At 41.4% G+C, this 15,834-nt stretch overlaps 1 protein-coding gene across 5 annotated transcripts in view; it reads left to right on the top strand.

Annotated features, from left to right (window-relative positions):
- The window catches only part of gapvd1 (GTPase activating protein and VPS9 domains 1), a 39,016-nt gene extending 24,431 nt beyond the window's left edge, over positions 1 to 14,585 (top strand). For all 5 annotated transcript variants that reach the window (XM_041787267.1, XM_041787271.1, XM_041787270.1 and 2 more), the window contains 16 exons: positions 148 to 285; positions 1,505 to 1,639; positions 2,324 to 2,443; positions 2,748 to 2,825; positions 3,634 to 3,980; positions 4,099 to 4,186; positions 7,287 to 7,358; positions 7,455 to 7,583; positions 7,673 to 7,799; positions 7,891 to 8,003; positions 8,674 to 8,833; positions 8,972 to 9,159; positions 9,348 to 9,561; positions 11,055 to 11,127; positions 11,244 to 11,441; positions 11,729 to 14,585. In XM_041787267.1, the coding sequence (XP_041643201.1) occupies positions 148 to 285; positions 1,505 to 1,639; positions 2,324 to 2,443; positions 2,748 to 2,825; positions 3,634 to 3,980; positions 4,099 to 4,186; positions 7,287 to 7,358; positions 7,455 to 7,583; positions 7,673 to 7,799; positions 7,891 to 8,003; positions 8,674 to 8,833; positions 8,972 to 9,159; positions 9,348 to 9,561; positions 11,055 to 11,127; positions 11,244 to 11,441; positions 11,729 to 11,869 (2,321 nt within the window). In that variant the 3' untranslated portion in view covers positions 11,870 to 14,585. The remainder of the gene's footprint in view (positions 1 to 147; positions 286 to 1,504; positions 1,640 to 2,323; positions 2,444 to 2,747; positions 2,826 to 3,633; positions 3,981 to 4,098; positions 4,187 to 7,286; positions 7,359 to 7,454; positions 7,584 to 7,672; positions 7,800 to 7,890; positions 8,004 to 8,673; positions 8,834 to 8,971; positions 9,160 to 9,347; positions 9,562 to 11,054; positions 11,128 to 11,243; positions 11,442 to 11,728) is intronic.
- The last annotated feature ends 1,249 nt before the right edge of the window (positions 14,586 to 15,834 follow it).

Genomic DNA, 15,834 nt, shown 5'->3' with positions numbered 1-15,834 from the left:
TATGAATCAATGACAACACACAGATGTTTTTAAGGAACAAAAAGGTGCCCTCAAGATGACTTTCAGAGCATAGAGGTGATATCTTGCTGGTCCAACATTTTTATGGAAGAAGGTTAACTCTTTCTCTCTCTCTTTCTCTGCTCTCAGGGGCAGCTGCAGAGAACATGCTCGGCAGCCTGCTGTGTCTTCCTGGCTCAGGTTCAGTCCTGCTGGACCCCTACGGCTCCACCATCTCAGAGACCACAAGCGAGGCCTGGAGCGTGGAGGTTCTTCCCAGTGACTCAGGTGTGTAACCACATTCATTTTATCGTTGTAGACACTCTTTGACTTCCCCTTTTACTCCCAATATTGTCTTGATTCTTGCACTTTATCTCCATGACAGTCTAACATGTGTGTATGCATGCATATTTTTATTTTCCATATAGTGGGGGTTGGGGCACCAGGTGTGGTTGCACAGCATTCCATACCAATAAATGTGCGCATGCATCTGTCATCATATTTATGCACACTTGCCTGTATTTCAGGGCAGATCTGCTTCTGCCAGTAAAAGGCAGCTCAGGGTTTCCTTAGAGGGACCACCAGGTGTGTTTGCACCTGTGGTGGAGCAATTGGGAGGGAAGCACAAGGACAGCAGCTGTCCTCACTTTACATGGTGTCAGTTTTTTACATGTCTAGACATAAACCTGCTTTACTTTAGACTCTACATGTTGTGTTATGATGAAAAAAGATCCAGGGAACTAGTTGACATGAGTTTGGTCACTGCACCATTCCATATGGTTATAATCATATAAACTATAGATGATCTTTTTTACTATGAATGAATACCTTTATTAATAAGAGATTATGATATCAACTCCCCCCGTTGAAAACCAGTGTTTTGTGAAAATCACCAGAGTGTTTTTATTACCAACATTAAGTGTTTCTTTGAAAAGCCTGAGCCTTATGTTAATTGAAGTAGTACACCACTTCAATATGTGCAGCGCCGAAATGACATGCATGAGTGTCTTGATTGCTTTTTGTTCCGTTTGCTGCCCCTGTTCTGCTCCGTAATAGCACGATAGGAGACTCGCTTCGAGTGCAGCGCTTGTTTCATGGCTAGGCAGCAGAAAACTACACTCTGAAGAGCACTTCACCAGCACATTATTACTAACGAGCATGCAAATGAGTACTGCTGTTAGTATGGAGCCTCTGGGTTCGACCCAACAGCTCCGTTGGGTAGCCGAAGAATTGGCCGTACTAGCTTTATGGTGTGGTTTGGCTGTTATAAGACATGATAATGTATGCTTTGTTTGATTTCTCGCATATGTGCCCACTTGGTTGCCCAATAATCTTAACAGAAGGGGGTATGAAAAGCAGGATGACCATCATGTAGCATTATCACAAGTACAGTGGATTATGAGTTTATTTTAAATAGAACTTTATGCACACTTGAAGTAAGAAAGTTCACCTCACATGTCTTCTTTTCTAAAGAGAGTTTTTATATCTTTTCTTTCTTTATTTGCAGAAGCCCCAGACCTGAAACAGGAAGAGCGTCTGCAGGAGCTGGAGAGCTGCTCAGGAGTTGGCAGCACCTCAGATGACACAGAGGTCAGAGAGGTCAGCTCCAGGCCCAGCACACCTGGTCTCAGCGTTGTTTCAGGTATGAATCTTTACCACTTTTTCCCCTAAAAACCCCATCCTGCGACTTGTGCTCAGTCATTTCTACTTCTGTCTTTCTATCATGCAGTTTCTTTGTCCTCTATTAATGAAAAAAATCATGTATTTCTGTTCATTTTTAAAGTCTAGTTCAGTGTCATGTTTCAACCCCCTGTAGGCTGTGTGGTAAGCAGCCACGTTGCTTGGAGGGTAGTTAGCAAAGTGTAGTGGGGTCAGTGTGAACTTTTCTGTATGACACAGGCTTTTGTTGGCTATCTCCTCAACGGGCTCAGGTGGACATGCTTTTTTTTGACACACTTTGTTGACACGCATGAGATAGTATCCTAGATTAAGAAGCCAGCGGTGATGTTCCTGGCTCAGCTCACAGGAAAACGTCCCACGGGATCCCGTCGATGGATAGTCTGCATCTGATGATCACTCTTATCTTTGTCTCTCCTCTAACCCATGGGAGCTTACGCTACCAATTTGGAGTTCCCAGTGGGTTCCCACCTGAGATCGACCATGCAGCATCAGTCTAAAGAGAAAAATGTCCTCTTTTTGTCTGTGAGAGACGTTAAACATGCAGGCTCTCTTTTTTAGCTGCTGCTAAGCCAAAGTTTACTCTGTCCACTTCCTTTTGTCCTGAATGTCAGCACAACTGTTTTTGTTGTTTTACCCCTCGCTGCAGGGATCAGCGCAACCTCAGAAGATATCCCAAACAAGATCGAGGACCTGCGGTCAGAGTGCAGCTCAGACTTCGGGGGGAAGGACTCTGTGACCAGTCCAGATGGGGAGGAGTCAGGCCACGGTAGGAGAGTGTCACATCCACACTAGGCAACCTAAGCCATTAGTCTGGTGTTTATCTGTCCCAAACATCATCAAATAGAGCTATCAATAACTGTCACTTTCACAGCTGCCTGAACACTAAATAACAGCCTCAGTTTTCTACATTTTTAACTGTTAATTAAAGAAGACATTAAATATTCTTTGTTATCTGTCAGGAGATCACATTAGCTTTAATTTAATGATGAAATGACTTACTTTTAAAAACAGCTCTGTGATTTGGGTAGTTACTCCTACTAACTGTCTTGCATGCTCTTGTGTTTTTATAGGAGCACACCATCTGACATCTCCACCCTCACAGGCCGATTCCTTACTTGCCATGTTCGATCCCCTCTCCTCGGGTGAAGGTAATTTGCACTCCCAGAATGCACTACAGACAATCAGGGCCAGAAATCAGCATCATTTAATCCTTGCACTAATGCTGAGGGCTAACAGAACAGCTTGAACTCTGAAATAAATTGAATGAGCGACTTTGCCCCAATTACTGGATGTACAATTAGCCAAAAATGTAATTTAAATTGGCCAATTTAGCATCTCAGATTTCTTTTATCCATCCTCGTTCTGGTGCATTTTGTTTGCAGTGTGGGTGGAAAAGTATGAGAGAGGAATGGTCGTGGCTGTGTGGCAAGGTGAAGGGATGACAGGTTGAGAGACCTCACCCCAGGCTCTTTGGCACTGTCCCCTTGTCCCACTGTGCTCATGGCACGAGGCTGCCATTGGAAGCTTTTCAGGAGAGAGAGTGTACCCTTGGAACAGGTGGCCTACCTATACCTAGGGCTGATCTCCCACCAACACCTCTCTTTAACACTCTCCCCTAAATTTTCATGTGCTTGTTGTTTCCTGGTTTTGTAATGTGAAGTAAACTACTCTTTATGTTGAACAGAGCAGCACCACATTTTAGTTAAAGTTTTGTAAAATCTCATAAGTATATTTAAAGATTTTAAAACCGTTAAACACAAATATCTACCAAGGGAAATAAAACATTTTATTGAAGCCTGTGCATTGAGCTGATAAGTGAAAAGCTTAAAGCTCAGAGAGAATTCAATGAAAACTGCTCATACTGAGTGCACAGGGATGTATAAATATTACTCATTTTCATCTGAAAACAGTTCTATTAACTCTACAATCCTTTATTTTCTGTCTTTATTACCTCAGGCTCCTCCACTGGAACAATAGTGAGGCCCAAAGTACACTACGCCAGGCCTGCTCACCCTCCCCCTGATCCTCCTATCCCTGAAGCAAGTGCCCTGGGGCAGGAGACGCGCCACTCTCTCTTCATGCCTCACTGCCTTGCCCAGGCTGAGCTGGAACACACCAAGCAGCGCCACTCCTTCCCCGACAGGCTGGTCCGTAGCCGCAGCTCTGACATTGTGTGCCCCGGCCGCCGGCCCACAAGTGACCCAGGCCTTAACCGGCGGGTAGCGGTAGAAGAACGGGAAGGGACTGGAGCCTTTGCCTTAGGACCGTCCTCATCACCCAGCAAAGACTCCCTGAAAGGAGAGGTAAGAGACTACTACTGCTTAATGTCATAAATGCTGAGAATCTGCTTAAAGATTGGAGATTTTGCTGAAACTTTTTGATATAAAGTGTGGTAATCAACATGTATTATTTCCTCCAAAGGTTGAGGACAGGAAAGACAGTGATGATGAGAAGTCTGATCGTAATAGACCATGGTGGAAGAAACGATTTGTGTCAGCCATTCCCAAAGGTAAGCAAACAAAACACCTCAGCATTTAAAGCGTGCCCTCTTCTCTTAACTAAAAAATGACCTTTTATATATTTGAAAGTACTCTGTTTGCCCACAGCACTGCTTTATTTTCTTGTCGCAGAAAAAAGTTCTCTTAATCACAACTGACAGGAAATATCACACTTTAAGGAGCCGAGCAAAAACCAATTTATAATGTGAGAAAGAGAATGATGATCCATGTTGTCCACTCCATTGCTGACGCTCCAGTTGGAAAATGATGTTTCTTGTTGTTTGAAGTTACACCAGAGACGTGTCCGGTCCTTTTTCCCTCACGTCTCGCTGGCTCCAGATTTATATAGACTTTTCAAAGCTAATCAGTCATCAGAGGAGCTTTAGCTGTGTAGATTGTATGGCTGTAGCCCTCCCAGCAGTGCTGTCAGCCAGCGGCTAATGGTCATTAGATAGACCTTTCTGTCATCAGCACTGATAGATGACACATCTCTTGTTGCAGTTCTACTCTACAACCATCTCTCATACATCTGTCTGCGAAATAATGAGCTGTGCCCACACACAATGACTGCTTATTACTCTTTGAGATAATGATGTTTCTTAAGTAAACATTACATTGATATTCATAAAATGGATGACAATATGCACGTGGAGAGGAAGAGATACTTGAAGCTGAAACCACCAATCTCCAGTCAAACCTCTGTAGAGTCCGTAGTGTGTGTTTGATGCTCTGCATGGTGACACACAGTCATGTTGAGCAGAGTGGCAGCCTGTGTGTGAAAGGCCAACCCTGTCTGTTGTGTTCCTCACAGTGCTGTATTGGACGGCTGAGAGTGATGTGCCAGGTAACATTTCCCCACTCTCGTTGTTGAGCTAGCTTATTCTGCTGGAGCCAGCGGCTGCTTCTTAGAGCTGTAGAGCTGTGATGTGACATGATGTAGCCTGTGTTCCTACACCCACAGTTCTTATCCATTCACCTGATTTACCACCATCTTTTTGTATTTGCAGCAGTGTCTTTCCATTTTACAGTATGGAGAGTACAGAATATCAACATAGAGACTCCACCCAGTGTTTTCTGTGTGTCATCAAACTTTTAGACTTTAGCTGTTTTCATTTAAACTTCTGAAAATTTCTTGAAAATATCAGGACAGCCTTCCCCTGAAATTTTCCAAAGTTTTTATTCACATGTGCCCTTCATTGTGGGAATTTTTGGCCCTGTCAGAGGGTAAGTCTCTGGGGTATTAGATGACTTTAAAGGTAAAGCAAAATGTTTACAAGAGGCAGCACATAAAGCTGTGACAACTTTTTTTTCCTCTATATATCAATCTAAGGTATGATTGGATCCACAGTTTCAATTATGGAGCAGAAAAGCTTATACTGTTGAGCAGAAAATGACATTAAGCTGCTTAATATGTGCGCTAGGAGTGGGAGGTAATACAGCAAAACAGTATCCCAGGCCAAAAAGACAGCTAAACCTGCACCGCTTGTTGTAATGTGATCAACTGCAATTAACTTTTTCTTTCACCACTACTCGTCAGCAGTGAGAGCGGTAAGCCAGGTAGCTAACCCAACGACACCACTCATGCCGGTGTAACTACGTAATTAACAACAATTAATAAACGTATGTTCTTCTTTTTTCAAGTTCGATGGCTGTAATAACAGCTACATAGCAGGTTTACTCACCATCTCTGTCGGCTGCCTGGGGCTTTAACACAAGCTGTGTGCTCCTTTGGCTAGTCTCGGTTGCAGTTCTGTCAGTCATGAGTCAAAGATCCAGGCTGTGGTGTTAAACGAGGTCAGAGAGACCAAAGCTGAGCTAAATCAGTGATAAACACGCTATTCCCATCAAGTTAGTCACCAAAAAATTGCTTAAGTCAGGAACAGCTTAACACAGCAGTAGAGACAAAATGGGAAACTACAAGTGCATTGAGAAAGAAGTGAGCACAAAGAGACTTAAAAAACATTTTTCTGTGATCTTAAACTCAGACATAAGTTCTGTCAAATGTTTGTTTTAGAAGGCGGGGGGAAGATAGAGTTAAATGCACTATGTCTTTTTAATTCTGTAATGCTGTGTTATGATAGCGTTACCATAACAGGCAAGAAAAATACAGTGGTATATTTAGGCCATGTCACCCAAGGAGTAAAGTACAGTAACTTCGTAATTGGATGGAGCTTGCCACTGTTGGCCAATGTGAAAACAATTAATATTTATAAGCCATCTTTATCTGTTTAAAAGCATGCAGAACATTACTTCTCATTCATAGAACCTGTCTGATAAAACTGTGGATTCTTATTTCTCATATTATGTCTGGGAGGGAGGGAAGAGGGAGAAAAAGAGACAAAGCTTTGTTTGATCCTCTGTCCTGACATAACTCAGTTTGTCAGTCAAGTGTAAAAACAATGCTGTGACTATAAATCACTTCCAGCGACTCTGTGATAAACATCTTGTTTGTTTGTTTTTTTTTCTTTTTTTGTGAAAAGATTGAATGAAATGCCTGTAATTTTTGAATTCCTGGTGGTAATACTTCATACCACAGGAAAGTTTTGGGAAGGTTAAATGGTGTTAAAAGATTGATACTGCCCATACCTAATGTGCGGCACTGTTGTTCAGGATGCTCATTGGTCGCATCACGTCGTCATCCCCTCCAGCATTCCCTGCTTTCCCTTTTACCTGCTGTGGTTTCACCCTGCCTTCACACAGAAATCTCACAAGAGAGCAGGGTGAAACCACAGCAGGTAAATCATGGGTTAAATATATGACTATTTGCATTCACAGCCCAGAAAAAAATCAGGAAGTTTTCAGGAGTTTTGTGAATGTATGAATACAGCATCTGTGTCTGTCTTGTTTTTCCAGTTTACAGCTTTGTTTTCATAGGATAAGCATAAGCATCTTTGCGACTTTGTGACAAATTACAGTGGAGTTGTGATATTCTGGTATGAACCACAGGGTCTGTTCAACCATTTCAATATTCTTTTTCTGTTTGACACAACACTTTTTTGGCACAATACAACCCAACAATGAGAATTTTAGTGAATAGTCGGCAGGTGACGAAATCACCTTGGAGTAGTAGTGAATGTGGATTCAGTCTTTCTTATGTCTCCTGTACCACAGCTCCAATTGCGGCATTTAGGAAAAGGGAAAAACAGGAGAAAGATGACATCCCTCAGGAGCGTGTCCCACAAGGTCTGTGTTGTTTTAATCACATTCTTGGTCATTTTGTAGATGTCTATGTTGTTAAGTAAAGACTTCATGTGCTTTGTTCATTGATTCGTTTATCAGATGACCCCATGCCCAGACAGACCTTTCAGGCGCAGGCAGCTGAAGACATCCTGGACAAATACAGGAACATCAAGAGGACCAGCCCGAGTGACGGAGCCACGGGTGGAGCTTCGTACGACGGAACAGGAGGTCAGAGAAAAACACTATGTATGTCAGGCTGCCAAAAACACTTGCATAAGAAAAATATAAGTCTTGAATATTTCCGTTTGTGTCTTTAGATATTTGTGTTGAAGAAAATGTGCACGACTCCCCCAGAGAAGACACCCTGCAGAACATTTCCACAGATGACCTCCCGGACTCAGCCAGCCAGACAGCACAACAACATGACTCCAAGTTCTCTTTCAGGTCAGCTTTCCAGACAAAAACACAAAAACAGAGCTTATTTAGTAAGTAAATTTGGACTTTGCTTTTAATAGATTAATAATGTGTATTTCAGTGATGCCAAGAAGAAGTTAAGGTTGGCGTTGTGCTCAGCAGACTCTGTTGCTCTGCCCATCATGGCTCCTGCCACTACTCGAAATGGGCTGCCTGATCACATGGATCCTGAAGGTAGACAGTCCAAAACTCAACATAGCTCACTTGTTTAACAGTAATTTCAGCTCCTTTTTTGTTTTTGAGATGTACCAAGAAGTATATCATTGACTTGGCGTGTAAGCATCTTGCTCAGAGCTCTCAGTTGGTAGCAGAGTACAAACTCTTAAAGTTGGCAAGCGTTTGAAAGTGTCCTTAAGCAAGGCAACAGATGTCTATCAACTTCACGTTCATAGTCACCTTCCAAGGTTTGGGGCAAGGTTGAAGGAGTGGGGGATTTTCTTAGACAATAATAATGATAACAATACATTTTATTTATAAGCGCCTTTCTCAACACTCAGGGTCACTTTACAGATAAAGACAAGTCCCATATAGATATGTAAAATATAACATTATTAAACAATGTATAAATTACGTACATTCATGCAGCCAGATAAAAATACTGATCCAACATTTTAGTGAAAAGTCACAGCAGTTGTGGTGTAGCACAGAAAAAGCTTGGCTTTCTAAGCTTTCATGATAGCAGTTCTGTTTTCATTAGTACACCCTGAAGCAGGGCAATGGCAGGCGGAATCAGCGGTCATCAGCCAATGGAACTCCATATATGTGTTCATCAGTCACACAGGAGGTAGCAGGTTGATTGGAGCAGTGCCGTCTAATGCTGTCTTCCTATTGTACTCTCCCTCAGACAATGAGATCGTCTGCTTCCTAAAGGTCCAGCTTGCAGAAGCCATCAACCTTCAGGATAAGAACCAGATGGCTCAGATCCAGGAGACCACACGCTGTGTCAGCCGCTTTGACGCACGCACCTGCAGGAAACTACTGGCTGCCATTGCAGAAGACTACAGGTAACTGTGGAGATAATTAAAGCTCATTTAGGGTCTTATTTAATTATTTTTTTTCTTTTCTGCTCAGTGCATAATGTTTTAGGCAACTGCAGAGACAGCTAATAATTATAGCACTGTTTTTTGGTGTGCTCTCTACAGAAAGCGGGCTCCGTACATCGCTTATCTAACCAGATGTCGTCAGGGTCTTCAGACCTCGCAGGCTCATTTGGAGAGGCTCCTCCAAAGGGTGCTCAGAGACAAGGAGGTGGCTAACCGCTACTTCACCACGGTCTGTGTTCGGCTCCTCCTTGAACACATGGAGTCAAAAATGCTTGACTTCATCAAAGGTATCTAAATTTTCATTGTAGTTAACTCAGCTCAGCATGTTGACTTGTTAGCTCTTCATTTGTTCTTACATCACACACTATCAAAACAAAACCTGGCTCATTTAAAAACACTCCCTTTGCAATAAAGTATCAGCTGCAGCTTACTCCTTTGCTGGTGTTGAATCTGTTGCTCCTCTGCTCCCCTCCAGCGTTCCAGGGGTGCACAGCAGCAGATGACAAGACAGCAGCAGTGGAGGATTTTCTGCGCTACTTGTACGGTGCCATGGCCCGTGATGTCATTTGGCAGTACGCTAGCGAGGACCAGCTGCAGGACGCCCAGATGGCCATCGAGCGCAGTGTTATGAACCGCATCTTCAAACTGGCCTTCTACCCCAACCAGGATGGAGATATTCTCAGAGACCAGTGAGTATCTGGAACCAAACCAGAGACGCACACCCACAGTCATTCCAGTGCTTTGCTCCAGATTTTATAATAGAAGGTACCCCCAGTCCAAACTGGGAAGAAGTTTGTCATACAAAACCTTAGCAATAGTTTTATTTTTTGAACTTATTTTTATCATTATTTTTAAATCATTCACAAAATTAATGATAGGCAATGAGCAGCCGTACATAGAAGCATAATAGTACATTATGAAACGTGATGTAAAAATGTTTGTCAGCATTAAGTTAGAATCATAAAAACTTTATATCATGCAGAATCTTTACAATTAATGTGGCTGCCTCTATATCACTCATCATCTTCTTAAAAGTGTCCTATTAGGCCAAACCATTCAGTTTTAGGTCCTTTTGTTATTCCTTCCAAGCAAAGGGAGGAGCAAACTCAAAAGCCCTTTCCTTATTACAGTTCTGGCCACTGGAACAGGCAATGAGAAAAGATCCCAAGACTGAAGATTATAATTTAAGTGCTTTCTTACTGATGTAGGTTAGAAGGTAGGAAGAAGACAGACCCAAAAAAAAGCTTGTAAATAAAGAATATGTGCATGCTTTAGTCTACATGTGGACAAAGAAGCCCGCTCATACAACAGTGATAATTGTGTAATTATGGCTATTGTGTATATTATTTTGGTCAGATGTATCTCATTGAGCTACAGTATATTAGTCATAGTCATGTCTGATATGATGCTAGTTTGTGTAACATTACAGTCTAACAGTTGCTTTGTATGATTGCACAAAAATTGTTTTCAATTTTTTTTTTGCCATGTGTTTAAATCCACACATCATCACTGCCTCTGTGTTTGATGATCATCCATTCAGAATACGAAGAAATAAAATAGACATTTTAGCTGCCATCGTTCAATGGCAAGCCACACAGTCAAATTTGTTTATTTTATTTTGAAGCATTGAAGCTATTGAATCATTTTCTAGAACTGTACGAAAAATACAATTTTGAGGTATAATTTGGTTTTAAACATTTGTGTAGCCAATATCAAATATATTTCCTATTATATATATTATATATTGTATTCCCACACTGCTCTGCCCCCTTAGTGATGCTGTATGTAGAGGCATGAAGGTGGATTTTTGTAGCAAAAGTAAACAGCATGGAGAACCAGAAAACTTTGCACACCAAACTATTTTTGGAGGGGCTTTTTTTGCCCTTATTGGATGGGACAGTCGAAGAGAGACTGGAAACATGGGGAGAGAGGGTGGGGGAAGACATGCACCAAAGATGCGCTGAGACCGGGTATCAATCCTGTAGCCAGTATGTTGAGGACCCAGCCTTAGTATGGTTGCCAACTGAGCTCAACCAGTGCCCATAAAGAAAATATGTTTTGATTGAAAGCATTTGCAAGTAATAAGAACAGTGTCAACTTTGGGGTACTTGTATCAAGATTGATATCAGAAACACTGCTCTGTTGTACTGAACACATGTAACTAAGTTCTTGTTTCAAACAGGCTTTTCCATGAACATATCCAGCGACTGTCAAAAGTAGTGACGGCCAATCATAAAGCTCTTCAAGTTCCAGAGGTAATTACTTTACATTTTCATCACATTCATGGATCTGTGTCAAAGAACCAGACTTGTCAGTCCAGTTAGCATCACAGTTTTAGTCTTGGTAAGTTATTGAACTGTTTTGTTTGCAGGTTTACTTGAAGGAGGCCCCCTGGCCCTCCGCTCAGTCTGAGATCAGGACCATCAATGCGTACAAGACGCCCCGAGACAAAGTCCAGTGTATACTGCGCATGTGCTCCACCATCATGAACCTTCTTAGTCTGGCCAATGAAGACTCCGTCCCTGGAGCCGATGACTTTGTCCCTGTTCTTGTCTTTGTCCTTATAAGAGTGAGTATAATCTGACTCCATACTATCACAATTTGACACTACATTGAGTATGATACTGTATTTCAAAGGTCACTCTTTATTTAGTTTAGATTTCTACTTTCACTTTGATCACTTTTTGTCTTTTGATGAATGAAGATTAAGAATAAACAAAATTCTTCCCCAGATGACTGCTGTTTGCTAACCTGTATGGATATATTTTACATATTTATGATTATAATCTGTATGGTGTTGCGTGAGCTTCCCTCTGCCGCTAATGTGAGCCCATCCCCACGTCTCCTCCCCTCCAGGCAAACCCGCCCTGCCTGCTGTCCACCGTTCAGTACATCAATAATTTCTATGCCAGCCGGCTGAGTGGGGAGGAGTGCTATTGGTGGATGCAGTTCACCGCGGCGCTGGAATTCATTAAGACCATCGACGATCGCAAGTGAAGCAGAACAGCCACCTGTATGGGCAGACTGCGGGGGAAGGAGCCGGGAGACTGGGAGACTTCCCAACCAACTGCTCCCTCTGCACTGCTTCTCAAACCTGGCCCTCAGCCTGCTCTTTATTTGTATAGCTTGTACATAGCCAGAGACGTTGAAAGATTACAAAATATATATTACTGTACGTACGTGGATAAATCCAGGTTTTAGCCGTCTGAAAAAAACAAAAACAAAAAAAACGGCCTTGGGGAAAATGATTGGCCAGATGTTAACTTTGAACCTGATTTAGATTTTTCCTCTTTTTGTCTCTTTAATCATGTTTCACTTTTGGGGTCTGTGTGAGGAATTGTATATAAACACAGCTATCAATAGGACATTAAATCAACCTAAAAGATAATCCTATATAAAGGGACCAGACTTCCTTGATGTGATCACTGATCTTTATTTCCCCCCGAGTGAGAGGGAAGGGCTTCCAATTAAATTGCAGTATAATGTTCATTAAATTCATTGTAACGTGGGGATTTACAGCGCGTGATGGTTACTGATGGGATTTAGGGACTCATAAACACTGAGATCAATTCACAAAAACCATAATACTCAGAGGGTAACTAACAGTCGGGCAGCTTCTTTCATGAAATGTTTACTTCATCTTATTCCCAAATACAAGTGTGGCAGTAAGAATTTGGACATAAGGGCCCACGTATTTATATGAAATAAAATGTATTTATTTCTGTAATTCTATTTAATGCTTTGTTTATCTCATTTGAAAAAGAAAAAATGCATATCATGCCCGTTCGAGATGTCTGAAGCAAGTGGTGTTATTGTAATAAACTTGCTAGAGAGTTAGGAAGGCACCTTAGCGATGAGTTGCCCATGGGTGGGGACGCAGGGCGGTTTGGAAACAGGGTCGACCCGTGCACAGAGAAGTGGCGGCATTTTATGGAAATACTGAAAACAGTGCCTTTGATATTGGGCGCTCTGTACAGGTAGTTATTTTTAACAGTTTTTCTTTTTTTTTTTTTTTTTTTTTTTTTTTTTTTTAACCCAGCGTAGGCATTATCCCCACCCGACCCCCACGTACAAACACTCCAACGGGCCAACCACACGTCACCACATAACTGATTGTCAAGGCTCAGTCCCTTTAATGCACTTAAGCAAAATATCCCCCATTCAATATGCTAGATCCTACCTCAGAGTTGGAACCAATGAGCCTGCTATCAGTCTGTATACACTTACTGTCCTGCATTGGTTAACAACAGAGCTGTGGATCATTTTTGCACTGGGTAAAAATATGAAAACATTAAGAGGAGGGGAGGAACGTTGAATATTGAGCTGCTGTGATGCCTGTTTTGGTCACATCACCCTTAATTAAGTCATGCCTTTGTTAGCCAACAAAGACATTTTAGTTGCTAATCTGATACCTGAGATGCCTCATGTGTTTGCATGGGCAGTTTATTGGATATTCGCTCTCTACCTCCTCCTAAGTTCAAGAAAGGGACTTGTGTTGATGTGCACTTATTTTTTTTCCTAAGTTGGCGTGCTGTGTTAACCCAGTGTCATTGTAACTTTCCAATTATAGTACACGCATGTCTTTAAGCATCTGAAAATGACTAAAACTTTTCCTCTCCTGAAACCCTCTGCTTCATTTCTAGCGCACATTTGTATTATAGTTTAACCCATTTCTTTTCACGGCAAATGACCTGACAGCACAAACGCAGTAGGATAGCAGAGCAGATAATCAACACTATTGACTTGTTACTGACTTTATGCTACAGTGGTTGGCGTAGTACGTGTGTGGTTTTTATCTAGTGAGCCTGTGTGTGTGAGATGAGTGTGGGATTGCTTGACCCTCTGCCTCCTCTTGCATGAAGTCATTGGATGGTCTGTAGCTTCTCCATCATGATAAACAGTAGAATAGGATTAGTATGTGCCACAGGCCAGTAATTGAACCTGCAAGAGGATGCAAAGCTCCTCTTTGTGTCCGTGATACTTGCATATCAGAACTCGACGATTTATTTTGCACAAAACAGATGTGTTTTCTTGAACAAATTTACAGGGAGCAGTGCATTTTATCACAACTTCTAGCCTTTGCAGCCATAAACGTAAACATTGACTAACATTTGAGTAGCTAAATTTCGCACCTGACTGTTAATCTTTGAAGCATCAAAAAGCAGTTTTGCAACCGTCAACAAGTAGCACATGCACCACATATATCTGTGTATGTGCAGTGTGTTTCCTTGCAGAGTCTGTGTAATCAATTTGATGAGAAAACCATGCACTGGAAAATCAAGTTGCAGGTTGCATCTATACTAATTAGGTTTATGTGATGTCACTTTAATTGGAAATACATACCCCACATATCTGATGAAATTATTTGGGACCTGGCTTATGTTTCTCCACAGACAACAACTGACAAACTGATCAAAACAACACATTATTTATACACATGACTGTGATGGCAACGGTAACTTTAGCTCTGATTGTATGCAAAGTAAACAGACCAAAGGGCTGGTCTGTTCCTCAAAGCTTTACTGCTCTGCTCCCTGTACAATTAAATTGAAAGGCAGAGCAAAGAGTTTTACATCTTACATCTAATTTTACATTTAACTGTAAGCTTGCACAATTATGACATGCGGGGAAAGCCGGTTTGTCTTTACTGTGATTAATGCATTATGTAATTCTTTAAAAACAATAAAAGAAGCAGAAGTTTTTCCCTTTTTAATTCTTCTTTTTTTTTTTTAGATATTTTTTCTGTGCAGAAGAATGACATGCGTACTGTACTGAACACAACACTGTGTCATTATCCTCAGACAGTTGTAGGTATATCTGTCCGACAGTTCACACAAAAGGAGAGATTGTGGGTAAATTTATGCATGGAATATAATTGTTAGTGGGGGCAGTGGAGCAGCATCATCCAATCTAGCAGCCACAAATAGCAACCTCTCAGCAAACATTTCATTACTGCTGACAAGTGTACGCTGGATTGTAATTGGAGATATCCCCTCATCTAAAAGCCCTCCTTACTTCACCGCTTGCCTTCTCTAATACTCCTCCTTTTTTTTCATCATAAACTTCTTCGCGGGGTGCTTTGTGTCCCCTGATGATATCTCGCAAGTGTTAATTTAAATTCAAATTTTGGTGTGTGAAGTTAATTAGTTGCATAAGCCAGTGGCTAGATAGGCCAGATTTGGAGATTGGATCTTTTGACTATGTGGCACCCAGCTGATTTGAGATACAAGAAAGCTTGGTTTTGTTGTGTATTATGCTGCTCCACATACTGTATTATTATTGGCTAATACCTTCTTTAGCTGCAGTGATATCACACACATATTTGGTGTAATAATACTTCCAGATCTTCCAAAGTATTAGTGCATGTGGAGTTTTTTCCAGGAGATTGCTGATGGATCAAGTGAAGATGAAGACAACTGAAGGTGTTATTTCTTTTTTACTCATCTGAGTTTCATATTGATATCATACATAAGCAGGCCTGAGGTCTTACACAGATGGCTGTGGGACAGATGATCAGTCCAGTGGGGCTTGTGCTTGACTTCACACAGTGGTCTGCTACTTCCTGGTTGCAGGAGAACAGCAGAAGAGGAGTCTTACTTAAAAGCTCTTAATTTCACTCAACAATGGGAAGTCACTGGAAAAAGATGATAATGGAATATAGAGCAAAAATCCTATTTGTATCACAAAGAAGTGGAAAAAACCTAATTAAGGTTTTAGTAGAGATCTACAAGGTAGTGCATATTGACTAAAGGTATCTCACCATATGTACTACTATTACATGTAACATTACCAGATTTTTTTTTCTTTTTGAAAATATCAACCTTCTTCTAAATCAAAATTGTTTTTCATTCCCAGGGGGGAATTTGTACATGGTTATTCTTTTTTATAGCATGTAAGCACAAATAAATATGGGAAATATGAATAGAAGGCACATTTTACTGATGTTAAATAGACCATGTACG

Source organism: Cheilinus undulatus, linkage group 5, assembly GCF_018320785.1.
Source record: "Cheilinus undulatus linkage group 5, ASM1832078v1, whole genome shotgun sequence".
Lineage (NCBI taxonomy): Eukaryota > Metazoa > Chordata > Actinopteri > Labriformes > Labridae > Cheilinus > Cheilinus undulatus.
Note: the sequence above shows the minus strand (reverse complement) of the source record. Positions and strands in the feature narration are given on the sequence as shown.